At 31.1% G+C, this 18422-nt stretch overlaps 1 protein-coding gene across 1 annotated transcript in view; it reads left to right on the forward strand.

The window, feature by feature from the left end:
* EYS (eyes shut homolog) overlaps positions 1-18422 on the forward strand; it is a gene marked incomplete at its 5' end in the record, with an annotated part of 1696555 nt that overhangs the window by 1065846 nt on the left and 612287 nt on the right. Inside the window, 2 exon segments of the mRNA XM_079147376.1 lie at positions 8030-8220; positions 12638-12729. Of these exon segments, the coding sequence (XP_079003502.1) occupies positions 8030-8220; positions 12638-12729 (283 nt within the window).

Genomic DNA, 18422 nt, shown 5'->3' on the forward strand with positions numbered 1-18422 from the left:
AAGAAGAAAAGTTTAAAAAAAATAAATAAACAAAGTGGAGGAATTCATGAAAATAGAAGAGCCCAGTAGAGTCCAGAAAGGGGACCAGGGAAGTGAGGAGGAGAGGGTTAGGGGATGTATTATGCAATAAACTAACCAATTTATACTGTCATATTGTAAGCAGGTATAACTATGCAACAAGGAACCCCAGTATAATGCACACACAAAAAAATTAATATAATGCACCAATAAAAATTCTTAAAAAATAATTGTACATTTTGACACAAAAAAAGAAAACTTCCAGAGAATGGAAAAGAAAATGCAACTTCCCAAGTTCATTTGAAGAAACTGAGTAAAATGTTAGTTTTAAAGTTAGAAGTGATATGATGAAAGTTCAAAGGTGATTTGAATCCTTAGCATAGTTGCAAATATCCTAAATACGAACTTTCACAAATGAAATCCACATGTGTATATACGTCATGAGCAAATTGGGTTTATTCCAGGAATAAAATAATGGTTTGATATTAAATATCAAATTTTATCATATTATGATCACATCAACAAGTGAAGAAATCAGCAAACTAGAATTGAAAGTTTATTACTGAGCTGAAAGTTACTTTATTTAATAATATGCAAAACAAAACATGCTCAAAGGTGACAGCTTAAAAATCTTCCCTGAAAAATCAAATCAAGAAAAGGAATCTCATTACCATTGTTTCAGTTCAATGTTTTTCTTCCTGATGATGCTAGGCAAGGTAATAAGCTAATAAGGAAAGAATAGAAAGAAAAGTCTTCTTACTCACACATCATATAGTATTATTGGAAATAGAAGAGTTCAACATGGTTGCTCGGTATACAATAAGTCAATTGCATTTCATATACTAACATAATGATTTAAGTAGTATTACTCCCCCCAAAAAACTACTTAAGTAGCAACAAATTTTTAAGGTTTCTAGAATATAACCTAAGGAAGTAAGTGTGTGACCTTTATAAATAATTTTAAATAATATTAAAAATGTAGAAATTTTAAAGAAATGGAGACATGTCTATGTATAGGAACTAAAGTATCACAGATACCAATTTCTTACATTTTTTCTATAAACAATGGAATTTGAATCAATTTATACATAATAAGAATTTTTATACAGTTTATTATGATGCTTCATATGTAAATTATCATAATCTGCATATTATAAAAGGGCACAGGGCCCAAGATAAGCAATTCAAACCTGTGGAAGGAAAACAATGTGCAGATCTTTCCCCAACCACTTCCAGAACAAGTCATAAAGCTCACTAACTCAGTGTTTGGTTGGCTTGGGTTGATAATCTGTTCAAAGGAATAGAATAAGTTCAGAAATAGATGACTATGTATGAAGGGTTGAAGTATAACAGAACTAACAATGCAGATTAATAAAGGAAAGATAACTGTTCTGTATGCTATCCTGTAGTTATTGGTATTCTATATTGCAAGACAAAAGCAAAAAGAAAATTCAAAAAAATTCTACACCAAGTAACTGGCAATAATGGTTGCTAAGCAAAGAAGTGGCATGCTTTGATTTTTATTTTAGAAAGAGATACTTCTCCTTCTTACAGTTTGCAATAAAGAAATTTTCCTGATAATCTATCACCATTTTCCAGTGAAAGAAAAAAATATTATGATCATAGATGTTATGCTTACTTTTGAAAAGATTGCTGATTGCTTTCAGAGAAAACGTATTCAACTACATAATTAGTTCTCCCTGAGTTTTCCTTACAATCATTTATTTTCTTAAAATGTGCCTCTATAATTTTTTATTTATTATGTTTCTTTGGTTACATTGAGGGGCCTCTGCAAATCTTACATTGCATATTCTAGTTCTAAGTTTCAGTATTCTTGGTTGTGTATAAATCTTTTCGCTTTGTAAAATTAAAACTTGTTCTATAAATTATGTCATTTACTTACATTCCATGCACTAATCAATCTGTTAAAATCTATGAAAGAAAAAATATTTAACAATAATTTATCTTGAAATATGCTTAGTTCCTACAGTAAAAACAAGAACATTTTCATACAGCATAAATCTTTAAATTGCCTGGGGGGAAAAATTAACATTTCAAGAAGCATGTGTAAAGAACTTAACAAAACCTTTCTCTTAACAGTGAAGATCCTACAGTATGAGAGAGAAATCTTTGCCAGCTGCGCTTCTAACAGACCATTAATATCTAGAACATTTAACGAACTCAAAAAATTCAACACCAAAAAACCAGAGCACATTCAATAAGTGAGCAAATGAGCTAAACAGGCATACTCAAGACCAGCAACTATAAAAAAAAAAAATACTTAACATACTTCAATTGAATATTTTATCCAATAAGATCTGAATTCACTTTCTTTTTTTAATTTATTTTTATTGTACACAAATGGGATACATACTGTTTCTCTGTTTGTACATGAAGTAAAGGCATACCATTTGTGTAGTCATACTTTTACATAGGATAATAGTGTTTGATTCATTCTGTTATTTTTTTTCCTTCCCCCCACCCCTCCCACCCCTCTCTTCCCTCTATACAGTTCCTCCTTCCTCCATTCTTGCCTCCCTCCCCCTGCCACTATGTGTCATCATCCACTGATCAGGGAGATCATTAAGTACATTTGAATTATAATTTTTTTAGGTCTGAAGAGTCTTTGCTGAGTTTATGTTGGGGTACCCTATCCATTGGTGAGAGACATGTTTAAATCATTCAATATTATTTTACTGAATCTATCTGAGTCTTTAATCATGTAGTTTCTTTTATGTGATTATGTTAACCAGTGTTTGGGAAATAAATCTTTACTAATTGTTAAAAAAAAAAAAATACAATCTCTTTGGCCAGCAGCAAACTGAAATCAAAAGTACATTGAGATTCCATCTCATTCCAGTCAAAACGGCAATCATCAACTAACAATAAATACTGGCAAAGATAGTAAGGGGCAGAGGGAACTCATATCTCTGTTGGTGGAAATCTAAATAAGTATAGCCACTATGAAATGCAATTTGAGGATTCCCCAGAAAACTAAAAATAAAACTACCATTTGATCCAACTTTACCACACCTTGATATTTATCCAAAAGAATTAAGGTCAGCATATTTCAGAAATAACACACATAACCATGCCTATCACAATAATCTAGTTGTGAAATTAATCTAGGTATACTTCAACAAAAGAATGGATAAAAAATGTAGGATATATACATAATGTATTTTTATTAAACCATAAGGATAGAAAAAATTATGTCATTTGCAGGAACATGGAAGGATCTGAAAAGCATTATGTTAAGCAAAATGAGTCAAACTTTCAAAAACAAGTGTCAAATGTTTTCTCTCATATGTGGAAACTAGAGGAAAAAAAGGAAAGAGAAAATAAAGATTACTATGAGAGTAGAAGAGAGACCATTGTTGTAGATAAAGGGTGTATATCTGAATCAGGAAGGATAAGGGTAGGAATTGACCAAATTGTGTTATATGCATATATGAATATGCCATAGTGAAATTCCCCACCTTGTATAATTAATATTCACCAATAAAAAAATTAGCATTCAGTAAACAGAGGGTTAATGCTAGTTTTCCTATTTTCTTCTGCTTTATTCATGAATGTTAAGCTAATTGAGATGAATTAAACTGGATTATGTAAAGTTGAATTTTAAGGTTAATTAGAAAATTTGTAGAACATGGAAGTATAAAGCATTTAACATGGAGAGTATTTTGTAATAATAAAATCCAAGATCCTCTCTCTAGAAATAACATAAGTTTAGACAACCAAGTCAGAGAGAGTATCTGTGTCTAATTTGTGGTTGCTGATCTGCTTACTGATAGAGTCAAGAATGAGATGTGATATAGGATTCTCAATAAATAGCATAATAAACCTTTATGTGTTATACATGAAGCATGTATCTTTTATACAATTAAGTGTTAAACAGAAAAATTTTCTCAAAGTATATATTTTATATAATTGTTGGCCTTTTGTGCTGCTTCTCTTGAGTATGTCTGTTTAGCTCATTTGCCCACTTATTGAATGGGTTCTGTTTTTTTGGCATGAGTCATTTAACAGAAAACACACATGCATGCACACACATGTCACAAATATTCATTATTATTTCCTACATGTTATTTTTGAGAAACATTAAATAAGGGACCATCTTGCATTTGAGGTGCAAAATATTTCTTAACATTAAGCTAGGTAGGGTAAAGATTCCAAAAAACAATAATCACCCTTTCTTTGCATGAATATTCATGGATTACACTGATATTGACAATAACCTATTAGAAACAGGTCTGTCTTATTTATCCTTTACTTTAAATGCCTAGTCATTTTAGAGTCATTATCAAACTATCAATCTTGTGGAAAATCTTGGTATTTAGTTATTTCCTCACAATAGTCCAACTTTCACACTTAATCATATATAGAACATAAAGTATGAAAAACACTCTGCTCTTTTAAATATATTTAAAGTTTTATTATCTGCTAACCAATATATCAAAAAGTGGTTCAAATAAGATTAATTTGCTATTTTTCTAACTACATACATTTATTAAAAAAAACAGTTTTGGAGAAAATACTTATCAAAGAACTAAATATTACACATATTTGTCTTATTCGTTGCTTCTTAAATATATGTATATATGAAAATACAGATACTTATACAACTCAGGGTCACTTTTATCTTTTATTCATTTATTCTAAAATATATTTATTCTATTATTACATTAAATCCCTTCTTTGTTCAGCAGAGATAGAGTCATTAATTCCTGATTTTCCTCTAAGATAAAACTTTTTAAATTTTCTTTATTCTCATACAATGGGAGTGACCACAGGTTAATATGCATTAGGTACTCACACTCTCACATGTAAAAAACAAACCAAAAAAAGAATTTTTTTTTTTTTTTTTTTTTTTTTTTTTTTTGCCGGATTCTCACCTGACAACAACCAAGATTTAAACAAATTTTTTGTGGCTAGTCTTCATCCTTAAACTTGCTCTGAACTGCTAGGTACAAAGGCAAGAATTACCTCCTAAAAGCTGAAGCACAAAGTTTAAGATTAAAGTTTAGCACTCTAGCTAGGATACATAAGGAAGAACCTACATTTTAATATCTGACAACCAGATACTAAGTCAGGAAATAAGGCTTGAATCTGGTAAAATGATAGAATAAGTTTTTAAGGTCTCCTTCCCAACAAAATACTAATTTTGTCCACTATAAACCTATTTGCATAGGTCTCAGTGGAAGCTGAACTTATCCTTATCCACATCGGACAGCTGACCCAATTATAGTCAGTTAACTGTTAGGAAAGGGTCACTCACCATTTGGGAAAGCATTTTCCTTCTCTTACAACAGAAACATGGGAAACCAAGTTAACTGGGTAAGAATGAGGCAGTACGTCACTTAAATTGCTCTTGCTGCCAAATTAGAATAGTGAGAAAAGAAAAATTTGAGATTAAAACACATACTATAAAAATCAGAATATAGAGAAGGAGGTAATCTATGTAATTTATGAGGAGCTAGTTGAGCATTTGCATAAACATATATTCATCTGAAAGCCCACCCAATTACCCTACCATTTTTTTCTTTCAGTACTGGGAACTGAACATAGGGACAATCTACCATTTACATTCCCAGGACTTTTTAGTGTTTGTTTTTATATTTGAAGCAAAAATATAGAAATTGCATAACCTTGGGGAAACTCATATTCATATATCATATGATGAGCACACAATTCAGATAACAATCATTCCATTTAAGAAAATGATTATTGAAAGGCAGAAACTTTATATTTAATTCTAGAAAATTAAAAAAGATGACAAATTATTATTTTACTCTGTCCCATCATTGCTGGAAATTGTCTCTATATTTATCTTTTCCTTACTCTTTTGTACTTGTTATCATTATTCTTATCCAATCAAAATTTTTGCTGAGATGTGTAAAAATTTGTGTTCATGAATTTGAATAGGAAACAAACAAATTCAGTATACTTTGTGAAATATTTCTTCAACTTTATTAATCCAAAACAAATGGAACATAATTTTTCAAGCACATTTAAATAAAAATAATTAATTTTCCTGTTGAGACAGTAAGTTCTTTCAATGTCTTAAAAATTAAATACTGTGCTTAGTATTTGGGATAAAATTATATACCCCAAATTGAGCAAGTGTGGAATTTTATATAAAGCACTAGTCACATGATGACACAGTCACTTACTTTTTAAAAAAGTAATATATCAACAAAATTAAATAGATTTTGAGTTAGCTACTGTCAACTGGACAATATATTTATTTCTAAAGTTTGAAATGTTAGGGGGTTTTGTTTTGTTTTTCACGAATATTGCATATATTCATGTTTTAATGTTGGTCTTTGAAAATACTTTCCACTCTTTAATAATCTGAACTTTAAATCAAATGAAGATTTGTGTTCATTTTTAACTCATTCACACAAATGTCTGAAATATTTGAAACTAGTAATATATGAAATTCTATTATATTATTTTTTCTGCATTACCATTGAAACTCTATAAAGAAAAATATCTGTCCATATCTTAAAACAACAAAAAGATGAGAATGTCAAAACTGAAAGCATATTGTTAGGTTTTCAATCCTTTTCGTTAGTGAGCCATGCTTCACTAATGAATTCCTTGATTAAAATACAAAACCCAAATGTTTTCTGTCAGTATTTCAAGATTTCTTATTGCTGATCAAAAGGAGAAACATATTTGAGGCTTAGATGACTTTTAAAAAAGTTTTTAGCAGGTTTGAAAATTCAGCATGAACATTGTTTCTAAAGCTTCATTGAAAATTTTTATCTGAGTACTACTCCACATAGGATATAAATTCTGTTGAAGTTTAAAAGTACAGATTCAAAACAAAGTGTTTTTCTATGATAGATAGCACACTCAAATTCTTCATGTTGGAACTTCAAAGTCTTCATGAATTATCTCTTCTATCAATTAGAAATAATATTTTAGAAGTTTTAAAGGAGACATAGTTGTTGGGGGTGAGTCACAAAATAGCAATACAAATGAGGAAATGAAAGAAGATCAATCCTTTATTTCAAGAATGTCATCCACCAATGACATCAACTTAGTATCAAGCAAAAAGTGACTTTCAGTAATAATGTGTATATGCATGTAAATAGTACAGTAAAACCAATTAATTTGTACAATATATGTTAATAATTATAATAATTAAAATAATAATAATATATATATAATAGGTTAAGAACACCTTGAAATAATAATATAAAGAACATAGCAACTAATTCCAAGAAAATAACTATCTGGGTGTCAATCTTATATTTATAAACTTGAGAAATTAAACAATCAAAATATTTTGCTCAAAATGTCTTCAAATTTCATTTTGAAATATTATGCTTAATGAAAATACCATTCAGAAGGCAAGGAAGGAGGTTTATAAGGAAGTTTAAATAATATAGAATGTTGATACAAAAGGGTGAGAGTTTCTCTGCTTTCAGGTATTATCTATTGTTCCCTCATATGCCACCCCACCAAAGTAGCAAAAATAACATGAATCATAATTTTGTACCAACATTTTATAAAAGCAATAAATACAAGGACATCTTTAGAAAATGTTCCTATTACTGTTGACTTGTAAAGTCTTAAGTAAAACAGTTGAGGATTAATTACCTAGACTTCCCTGCCTTCCAATGACATTTTACAGTGAAACTCTCAAACTCAAGGAAATTAAGACCTAACCACTTACATAGTTATTTCCTTAGTGACTACGCCAAAGGAAATAAGTGCTCAAATATGAAATATGCAGGAAAGAGTCACATATGAGCCACCTCAGAAAACATTATGCTCATGTTGATAATGTGAATCCATGTATTAAATATTTACTTCCAAATAACAGAATGAATCAAACAACATTACCCTATGTAAATTTATGATTACACAAATGGTGTGCCTTGACTCCATGTACAAATAGAGAAACAACATGTATCCCATTTGTTTACAAGAAAAAATAATAATAATAAAATAAATATTTATTTCCAACTTAAATTGTATTTTCCTTCTGACTCCACAGATTTCAGTTGTGTTTGCTATTATGGAGATTCCTATCTAGAATTTCAGAATGTGTTTTTAAATTCACAAAATAACATCACCCTAGAATTTCAGACCTTCAGTCCCTATGGACTCCTGCTGCATGTCAAGCAAGACTCAAATTCACTACATGGATTTTTTATTCAATTGTTCATTGAAAATGGTACTTTAAAGGTAAGTCATTCAGTTTCTTTAAAGAAAATCTGAAAATGTTGGTCAACTGCCTGAATTAGTAGTTATTGTTGAAATAAAATTTAAACTTTGTTATATCTTTTATATCTCTCACCAGGCTGTCTCTGTTATATTTTTATATTTTTTCTGTTTAATAGTTATATATATCAAAACAGTATATGATTTGATTTATCTTGTTTTCTTTACATTTTTATTTTGACCACTTTTATGTTTTCCAGTTTCCCAATTTCCCAATTGTAATCATTTTTTACATTTTTTTATAGTCTCAGTGGCTGATGTGGTCTGGGGACCCTTATATAAATAACTCCAAGATCCTTTCATAGGTCTGAAGAAAAAGACTATTTTCATGAAAATATTAATATATCATTTGCCTTTTGCACTCTCACTGTCATTAGAATACAGTGGAATTTTTCAGAGGACACATGACATAAAACCATATCTTTGCTGTGATTGCTAATATATTGTGTGCTTCTGATTTTTTTTACTTTCACAATAACTATTTCAATTTTAAATTTTGTATATACTGGCAGACATAACCCAATACAAAAAAAGAACTCTTTGAGGTCTCAATAATTTTTAAGAGTACAAAATAATTCTGAGGTTAAAAAAATTTGAGTTTGCTAATTGAACATTTTACCAAGTGTTCAACCAAGATTTTATAACTTTCTTATTTTAGGTGTTTTTGATTGACATATAATAACTGTATACATTTATGGGGTACTTTTTTGTTGTTGTTGTTTTGATACATGCATATATTACATAATGATCAAATCAGTGTAGAAAACAAAGAAAATATATTTCAAGATAATTAGAAGAGAGGGTTTTTGATGTTTTTACCATTTTACAAAGGAGTAGTAAATGTTTGAAGTAAAGGTTCACATTTTTCAAAAGTCCAGGATTACACAGATAATAAAATTTGAAAGCCAATTTTGATTTTAAATGTGTTCTAAGTCCAGCAGTATTGTGCCTTAACAAATTACTCATATTAGTATTCTAAAATCTAGTTTAGTGATGTCATTCCAATCATCGTTGCAATGTAGTAACTAGCTCAGCATTCCTAGATAATCAACTACAATTGTATTTTTCTTACCATTCCTTTCATGATCTGATTTAACACCATGAATTTCCATGAATGGTCAAGGTATACTTTATAATTTAAGTAAGCCAGTCTCTAGTAGTTTGATTTTATTTTAATTGTCATTTTTCTTAAGTAATAAAATACATTCTGAGAATTTAGCACAATGCCTGATTTAAATGCCAACTCAACATAGCAGCGAAGTAGAAGTATTTTGATTCATTCATGTATCTGTTTATTCATTCATTGAACTACATAACTATCACTTGTCATTATACCAGGTTCTCAAGATTCTGGGGTAAACAAAACACACTTTGTGTGCCTTATGTTGTTTTCAACAGATAACACATATACCAAGAACAGGTAAAACCAGAAAAAAAGACATGGAATTATATAATGAATGAAATACCATAACTAATCACCCTGCATCAATCTGACCCTCTGAGAAAAAATGTAGCTTATCCCTGCTCTACACCATTCTTCTCAATTAAAACAAGAAATCTCTATTCTCCTTTGAGAGGAAGCAAAAATAGAGCGAATGTAAGAGATGGTAGCTCACATATAATATTAAGAATTGATCATGTCAGAATGTTTCCTCTCAGCATGATTTTTTTTTTCTGCTAATACAACTACCATGACCAAATTCTAACTCAGTTAGTTTCTTTCACCACTGTGAACATCTCTAATCAAAAGCATCATGAATAAGTACCAGAACCTGCAGGAGTTGTGAGCAAAAAATATTTTATAAAACAATGGATTGTGGAAGACGTGTCACTATTTACACTTTCAAATGGAAAAAATAAATTCTCCATATGCTAAACCAGCACATTTAGGAATTATAAAACTAATGGCTAAAGAAACTTGCAGAATTTCTTTTCCTTTGATTTTACAACAAAGAAATAATTGTTACTCTTTTATTTGAATTGCATTTGTTTTATTTTAAGAAAATGTGTATTTCATAATCTTGGACTCAAGCTGAGCTCTCAGGGTTTGATTCCCAACTCTGCTCTCAGAAGCTTGCGACTTTGTATACATTTTGTGCTTAAGTTTACTCACTTGTAAAATGGGTGAAAGAGTAGATGTTGTGATGTTAAAATTAAAAAATGAACACATTGTGAAAGGAATGGCAAAAGAGTAAAATCTTTTAAGACACATAGAATGATGTCTAGTTCATAATAATTGTATGTGAGAGGACTTAGCTGTTTTCTCCTTGCATCTTAAAAATAACTTGAATACAAACAAACTCTCAGAGAATGTGACTGTATTACACATGCTCTTCAGTTTTAAAGATAGTACATCAGGAATTTCACTGTTTTATAAAATTTTAAAAATCCATGTTCTTTCCACTACACATTACTCTTGTTTCAAATGATTTAGAGGAAATTTCAGTGCTATTCAACCATGATTTTTAGATTTTCCTGTTCTACTATGAATTGTGAGACTGTGCTCCAATTTCTACACCAATTTGTAAGTATAATCATAGGGGAATTTTGTTTACATTACAATTTTCATAAAGATATATTTATGGCTGAACTTTTAGAGTGATGATAATTTAAGGTCTATTCAAACTCTAGAAATGCAGAGTTGTTTATAAAAAATTTAAAGGAAATTTAAGTTTTTAGGAAAGTTTAATATGTCAAACATATTTTTAAAAAATATTTCATTGGCTTTTACTTATACCAGAACTCTAAGTAGGTATATTCACTGTCAACATTCAAATACCAGTAGTTGCACTCATTAGTTATGCAGTAAATCACTGTATATCCTTGACTGAAGGATGTACATCATCTCAGGTTCCACCTCTGTATACTGGAGATAATAGATATCTCTTTCACAAATCTTTGTTGGTTTTTAATTTGTATTCATGAGAAAGCAGTCAGTTGACTTTTGCATGCTCCTTTTATAATTCAATATAATAAGCAATAATTTTATAAATGGCAGTTATTATTTATATAATATCAGATATATTTTAATAAAAGAATAAAATCAAGAAATGTAAATGGAATTATATGTAAAATATTTTATAAATGTTTAACTTTGACATTCCAAAATATAATGGAAAAGTAATGACAGTAATGCTTGACTAATAATTTTCTAGCATATTTGAACAAATTAAAACCATCCCACGAATGTGCACTTTAGTGAATACATTATCACTTTGGCTCAAATAACTATCTTAACTGAGCATATAGATTTCAGAATATTAAACATAAGAAGCATATAAATTATAACTCATTTTATCAAAAGTACTAAATGTACTCTCTGGTAAACTTGGTTGTATTTTGGACACAGTAAGAATTTGATAAATAACGTTTACTTAGTTATACATGATTTGAGAGGAATATATAGCAAAATGTTATCAAATTTATTTTTCTTCAAAATGCATATATTTATTTTGAAGATTTTAATGCTGTTTAACATACTTAAGTTCAATTTGCAGTTGATAAATTGATAAAGGAAAGGAACTCTTTGCAGTGGCTAGATATTTAAATAATCAAAATACAAGGCATTATATTTATATTTGGACTGCTTGTGTGAAGATTTAGATATACCACCTGAAATACAGTTCAATGCATAGGAGTTAAGAAACACTAAGCTGTTTCTTAACACATGCTTGAGTCATAGATCCCTTGTAGACAATGATAAAATATATTTAAGGTCTTTCAGGGAAAACTGCCACAATATAATCAATATTCACACAGGCACATGCTTGCTAAGAAAATTAAGTCTTTGTCCCCCACAGATGAGCAAGGGTGCTTGCTCAGTCATACCCTCTGGACCATGACTTAGTTGGTCTATTAGCAGTCATTCTATTGATGGTCCTAGATACCCTCAAGCATAAGAAAGCTTGGGATGTGAAGTTCACTTTCATTACCTTTAAATTACCCTTCCTGTAACATTAGCATTGCCCTCTAGATTGTATTAACTGGTCTTTGCATTGTTCAACTGCTAGTATGTACTTACTAATAATATTTGTTTCTGCTAGCAAAACAGGGAACTTTTTCAACCATGTTCCCTGGAACACTAGTAAAGACACTAGAATATTAGTACAAGACTGGCAAGTGTTTTTGTGTATATGCATACATATGTGTGTATGCATGTTATATATATATGTATATGTATATATAAAATGCTCAACATATTTACATATTTCAAATCTAGCACTTTTACTTGCATATTTGAGCTGTTATTTCTCTTAAATTTCAAATTTATTATTTTCTAAAGTAACATTAAAAGTATTGGCAAATTGCAAAGTTCAGGTCAAATATAAAATATTAATTTATTAGTAAAAATCTGCTTAACAAAAACATTATTTTCTTATAGTACCACTTTTACTGTGCTGGTGAAACAAAATTGAAAAGCATTCACACTACTATTAGAGTGGATGATGGACAAAGGTATAGACTGTTTATCAGGTAAGATATACTTCTTTTCTACTTAATCTCAGAATTAGCAGACCATTCTTTTGGTTATTGTCCTTGTCACTTTAAAATGGTGATTATCCTGATTAGTATCACAAGTGCTTGTATGTGAATTAATGTTTACCAATCTCTCCTATATATCCTAAAAAAGTGTACTAGGTAAAGAATATTATAGGAATTATATTATCAAGAAACTTAAGTAAGTAGATTACAAAGAAGCTCTGAAAGCTTCATATTATTTTCCACTTGGATAAATTGTAAAAATCAAATAAGGTGTCATTTTCTTTTGATAAATAAAATGTATTCAGTGTAGAAATTTGAAACATTCAGAAACATGAGAAATTTACAAGGACCCATTATATCACAAACCAGATAGTTAATATACATTTCTGATATTTCCAAAAGTTGTACTAGAAGGCAACCCCATCTCCAAATGCTTATCAACGTCAACTGTAAATCAGGTTACCTATCTGAGAAATGTAACATTATATTTCATTCATTCCTAATTTTATTTTATTTTGCTACATGTGGTTTTTGTTTTCACATTTTTTATTGGTACACTATAGTTGTACATAATCATGGAATTTGTTGTTGCATATTCTTACATGCACACAATATAACAATATAATTTGGTTATATCATTCCCCAATATCTCCCCTCTCCCACTCTGGCTCCCACCCCTTGGTCACTTTCCTTTACTGATTTCCCTTTGATTTTTACGAGACTCCTCCACCCCAGTCTTTCTTTCCTTTTTACTCTTTGCTTCTGCATGTGAGAGAAAAACAAATAACTCTTGACCTTCTAAGTTTGACTTATTTCACTTAAACTAATGGTCTCTAGTTCCATCCATTTTCATGCAAATGACATAATTTCATTTTTCTTTATAGCTGAATAAAACTCCACTGCATATATATACCACATTTTCTTTATCCATTCATCTGTTGACTAAGCTGGTTCCATAATTTGGCTATTATGAATTGTGTTGTTACAAACCTGGGTTTTTCATGTATTACTATAGTATGACGATTTTAAATTCTTTAGATAAATACCAAGGAGTGATATAGCTGGATTATATGTGGTTCCATACCTGGTCTTTTGAGGAAACTCCATACAGATAGTAGTTGTACTAATTTACAGTCCCACCAATAGTGTAAACATCTTCCTTTTTCTCCATATTCTCTTTAGGATTTATTATTATTTGTATTCCTGATGACTAACATTCTGACTGTCGTGAGGTGAAATCTCAGAGTAGCTTTGATTTGTATTTCCCTACTTCTAATGATGTTGAATTTTTTAATACACTTTTTGGCCACTTTTGGGAAGTGTCTGCTTAATTCATTTGCCCATTTATTAATTGGGCTATTTCAAGTTTTGGTGTAAAGTTTTTTGAGTACTTTATTTATTCTAGATATTCATCCTCTGTCAGAAGAGTAACTAGCAAGGATTTTCTCCCATTCTATAGTTTCTCTCTTTACAATCCTTATTATTTCCTTTGCCATGCAGAGCTTTGTAATTCGTTGCCATTCCATTTATTAACTCTTGACATTATTTCCTGAACTTTGGGGTCCTATTGAGAAAGTCATTGCCAGTGTCTTTTATGCTGGAGTGTTGACTCTACATTTTCTTCTAGAAGTTGCATAGTTACTTGTCTAATTCCAGGGTCTCTGATCCATTCTCTGTTGATTCTTGTGCAGGTTGAGAAATAAGGGTCTATAGTTTCATTGTTCTACATATGTATAACCAATTTTCCCAGCACCATTGCAACATGATATTTTTACTTAACTTTCCTTTGTGATTTTTGGCAAAGTATTTCTAATATAGATTTAATGCTTTTTTCATCATGTGTTTTACCACTCCCCAGCCCTTTTTACTTTGTATTTTCAGACAGTGTTTCTCTAACTTGCTGAGGCTGACCTTGAGCTTGATATGCTCCTACCACAGTCTCCATAATGGCTAGAATTTCAGGCAGGAGCCACCACACCTGTTTCAATGTATGAATATTAGTGGGAAATAATTCAGTCCAAAATAGTCTTGTGGCAGTTTGAAAGTTGAGGCTCATAGAAGATAGGCAAATTTCTCAAGATCACATTGCTGATGAGTGAGCAGCAAAATTAGAACCCAGATTTCCTGCCTCCTGTCCTGAGGTTTTCACTATGAAATTTTCAGTCAGTATTTTTAAAGTGACAAAATGCCGTTTGAAGTCTTCTTTTTAAAGGAAACATTAGTGAAGTGCATAACGTTTAAAAATCCTTAGAATATCTTATTTTTCACAGTTCTCATTACAATGCCAGTTTAAGAATACTTAACACACATCCACACAAAATTAATCACTTTCCCTCCCTTTTTTTGGTGCACAACACAATGGTGCTTTACCACTTAGCTATAGCCCCAGTCCTTTTGTTTTTATATCTTGAGACAGAGTCTTGCTAAGTTGCTGGAACTGGCCTCAAACTTGCAGTTATTCTGCCTCAGTCTCCCAAATCACTGGGATTACAGACTGTGCCACTATGCCCAGCAAGATCACCTTCATTTATATGTTTACACCACTATGATTTTTTCCATTTACATGCATTACTGTGTTTAATTTTGATCAAAAACAGTTGATATCCTTTTGCTATTTGATCTAAATCATCTAAATAAAGAAATACTTATTCTCTGGTCATTGGTTTGTTTGAAATACTGTAACAGAAAAACTTAGAGAAATATACTCTTCCCACTGATTACCCTCCATAAACAGCAAGAGTGGAATTCCATTAATTTTATGTTCTATGTCTATAAAAATATTACTAGGAGAAAAGGGAAAATATTTAAGTGAAACACAACCAAGAATTATGTGGCCACAATTGTTTGACCATTAACAGAACCTTATGTAAATAGTGCACACACATTTCATTCTGACTCTGTACTCTTTCATCTAGTTTCTGCTGAAGAATAACATTCCCCTGGAATCTGAACAAAGAAGGGACCTTCCTCTCAATCTCTTATAACTTTGGGGGGAAAAAAAGGACAGCAAGGTCCTATCATGTACAGTTCTCACAGAAATCACTAAAAAACATGCCCCTTGAAAAAGTGGTGAGCTCATTATTTTTTAGAACTAGGAAAAAGACAAGCTATTCTACAGAGTTACAAGTTTCTTATAAAAAAGAAAAGTATGATCTTAAAATAGAAAACTTGAGGAAAATCTGAACTACTTAAAATCAGGAGAAATACACACTAGTGTAATAGAGATATTAAAAGTACGCATACTCAATCCTCTTTAGTGAGAAATTAGTTATATTTTAATGAAAGGGAAAATGATAATGGGACAAAGCAGTGCTGTTAGGCTACTGAACAACAGTTTATGGTGCAGTTCAGAAGTAAAGCAGAGTCCAACAAAATGTGCATGCCTATAATCCCAGCCAGTGGGAAGGCTGAGGAATGAGGATTACAAGATCTATATCAGCCTCAGCAATTTATAGAGACCCTCAACAATTGAGATTGACCCTGTCTGAAAATAAAAAGTACAATGGACTAGGGATGTAGCTCAGTGGTTGAATGCTTGCCTAGCACATGTAGGCTCTGGGTACAATCCCCGGTGCTGGAAAACAATTAAATAAAAAGAAGTAAAACAGAAATGGGTGTGCATCTGTTACTTTGCTTTCGAACACCACACATATATTTAAGCCCAAGTTGCTAAGAGAGTTTGAGCTGTACATGCATTTTCCATCAAGCACAAATATGAAAATGAAATGTTGCACTCCATCCATGTCTGTTGATATTTTCATAAAAATTTTTAATACATTTATAATAGTTATACTACTAATATATGCCACTTATTATATACATTATGGTATTCATTATACTATAACATACAATTATTCATTTATATGTAATTATGCTATAAAGATTGATCATGTATTTAATAATAGACATGTTGGAAAATTTTCCCAATTTAAAGCCACAAAATCCATCTATCTTGTCCTTGAAGAAAGGTAAGATCTGAGACTCAAATATGGAATTAAATTTATTTTTTCTGACCTCTTCTGCTATGGGACTTTGAGACTTTTTTTTTTTTTTTTTTTAAGTACTATCATTTAAAACAGTACCTTGGATTAAAAAAAAAAAAATCCATTCTTCATTTGTGCCTTAGTCTTAAACTTACAGTCAACAACCTGATACGTAAGTAAATTAAAGGAATTCTACCAGTTCTTGTCAAACTGTCTCATGGAGAATTTGTTAGTTTTGCTCTGTGAATGGGTTAGGTAGGCAGCTCCTAACTTATGAGTTGTACAGAATCAAACAGGACTCAGTAAGGACATTCTCAGTTATCTGTGAGATAATCATTTATAAGCTATTGTTTATACACAGTCTTGTAAAATTGCAATAAATTATGCACAATTTTGAAAACAAAAGAGCATAGCGGTTTTTGTGAATAGTGAATAATCTGTCGGAAGTCTGACATGTATGATGAAATCCCCACATCAAGAAATATTTTCTCCAATTATATAGAACTGAATACAAAGCCTGAATCCCTTACATTATGTCTATTAGATGATGGTAGAGGGACATTTTCTATGCCTATAAAATACCATTTTAAGTTTTCTTTTAAAGGAAACATTAGTGAAGTACAAAACATTTAAAATTGTAATGGTATCAAAAAGAAGAGGAAGAAATTATTTTGAGATCATTTATGTAGGAAAGAGAAACAATAAAGTGTAAAAATCCAGTGATACTCAGGTAGGTCATCAAATTCCACAGTGAGAACTGGGAACAGCATCACATGCAAACAGATACCTGTTGGACCTCTCCAGATCCCCTGGACAGTCTCTTCTTGGCTCTGCTTCTTCAAAACTGACTTATGTTGATTAAATCAGTGGGCTCTATCTGGGGGTGAATTGCAATCCCACAAAATTAATATTTGAAGTCATAAACCCCTAGTATTTCAAAATGTGACCTTGTTTGGAGTTAGGATCCTTAGAGAGATAATAGAGCTAGACTGAGGTCACCTGAATGCCTTTAATATAATTGATTAGGGTCTTTATGAAAAGGGGAATTGGCATACTCAGAAAAAAAATTCAGAGAAGGAAGTCAATGTGAAGTGAAAGACAGAGGCCTGGAACATATTCTTCTCCCCCAGTCTTCAGCAGAATTCAAACCTGCCAATACCTTAATCTTGAACTTCTAGCCGACAGAACTGTGAGACAATAAATTGAATTTGCTTAAGCCACTCAATTTTCAGTACTTTGTAAGACAGCACTAGCAAACTAGTATGGTGTCCCTGGACCTTGGGTTTCCTACAGGCTCTATCAATGGGAAGCAGTGACAGAAAATGAGAGGAGGAGGACAGTGAGGGCAGGACTTCTATTCACTTGAGCTTGCATGGTGTCTAGCAGGCTGGCTGGCTTCCTTTCCTGGCAGGTGGCCCTCTCCTCTAAGTTCTGATCACTCCTTACTTTCTTCTAGTGTTTGTTTAGATGTAAAGGTGGTATCAAAGTAACACTGTTGACATCCATCAAATATGGATTCCCCAATCTCTAACCTCATCTTTGCCAAAACCTCATTTATCCAAACATATTTAAATTATGTTAGTTGAAAAGTGCAGTGTGTTTCTACTAATTCAAGTCTCCTTCAATCAGCATGGTGAAGATTAGGTGGATAGTTGAATGCAAGGGGACTAGAAATAACATATCCCACTTTCTTTTGCATCC

This window comes from Sciurus vulgaris (assembly GCF_902686455.1).
Source record: "Sciurus vulgaris genome assembly, chromosome: 7".
NCBI classification, from domain to species: Eukaryota; Metazoa; Chordata; class Mammalia; order Rodentia; family Sciuridae; genus Sciurus; species Sciurus vulgaris.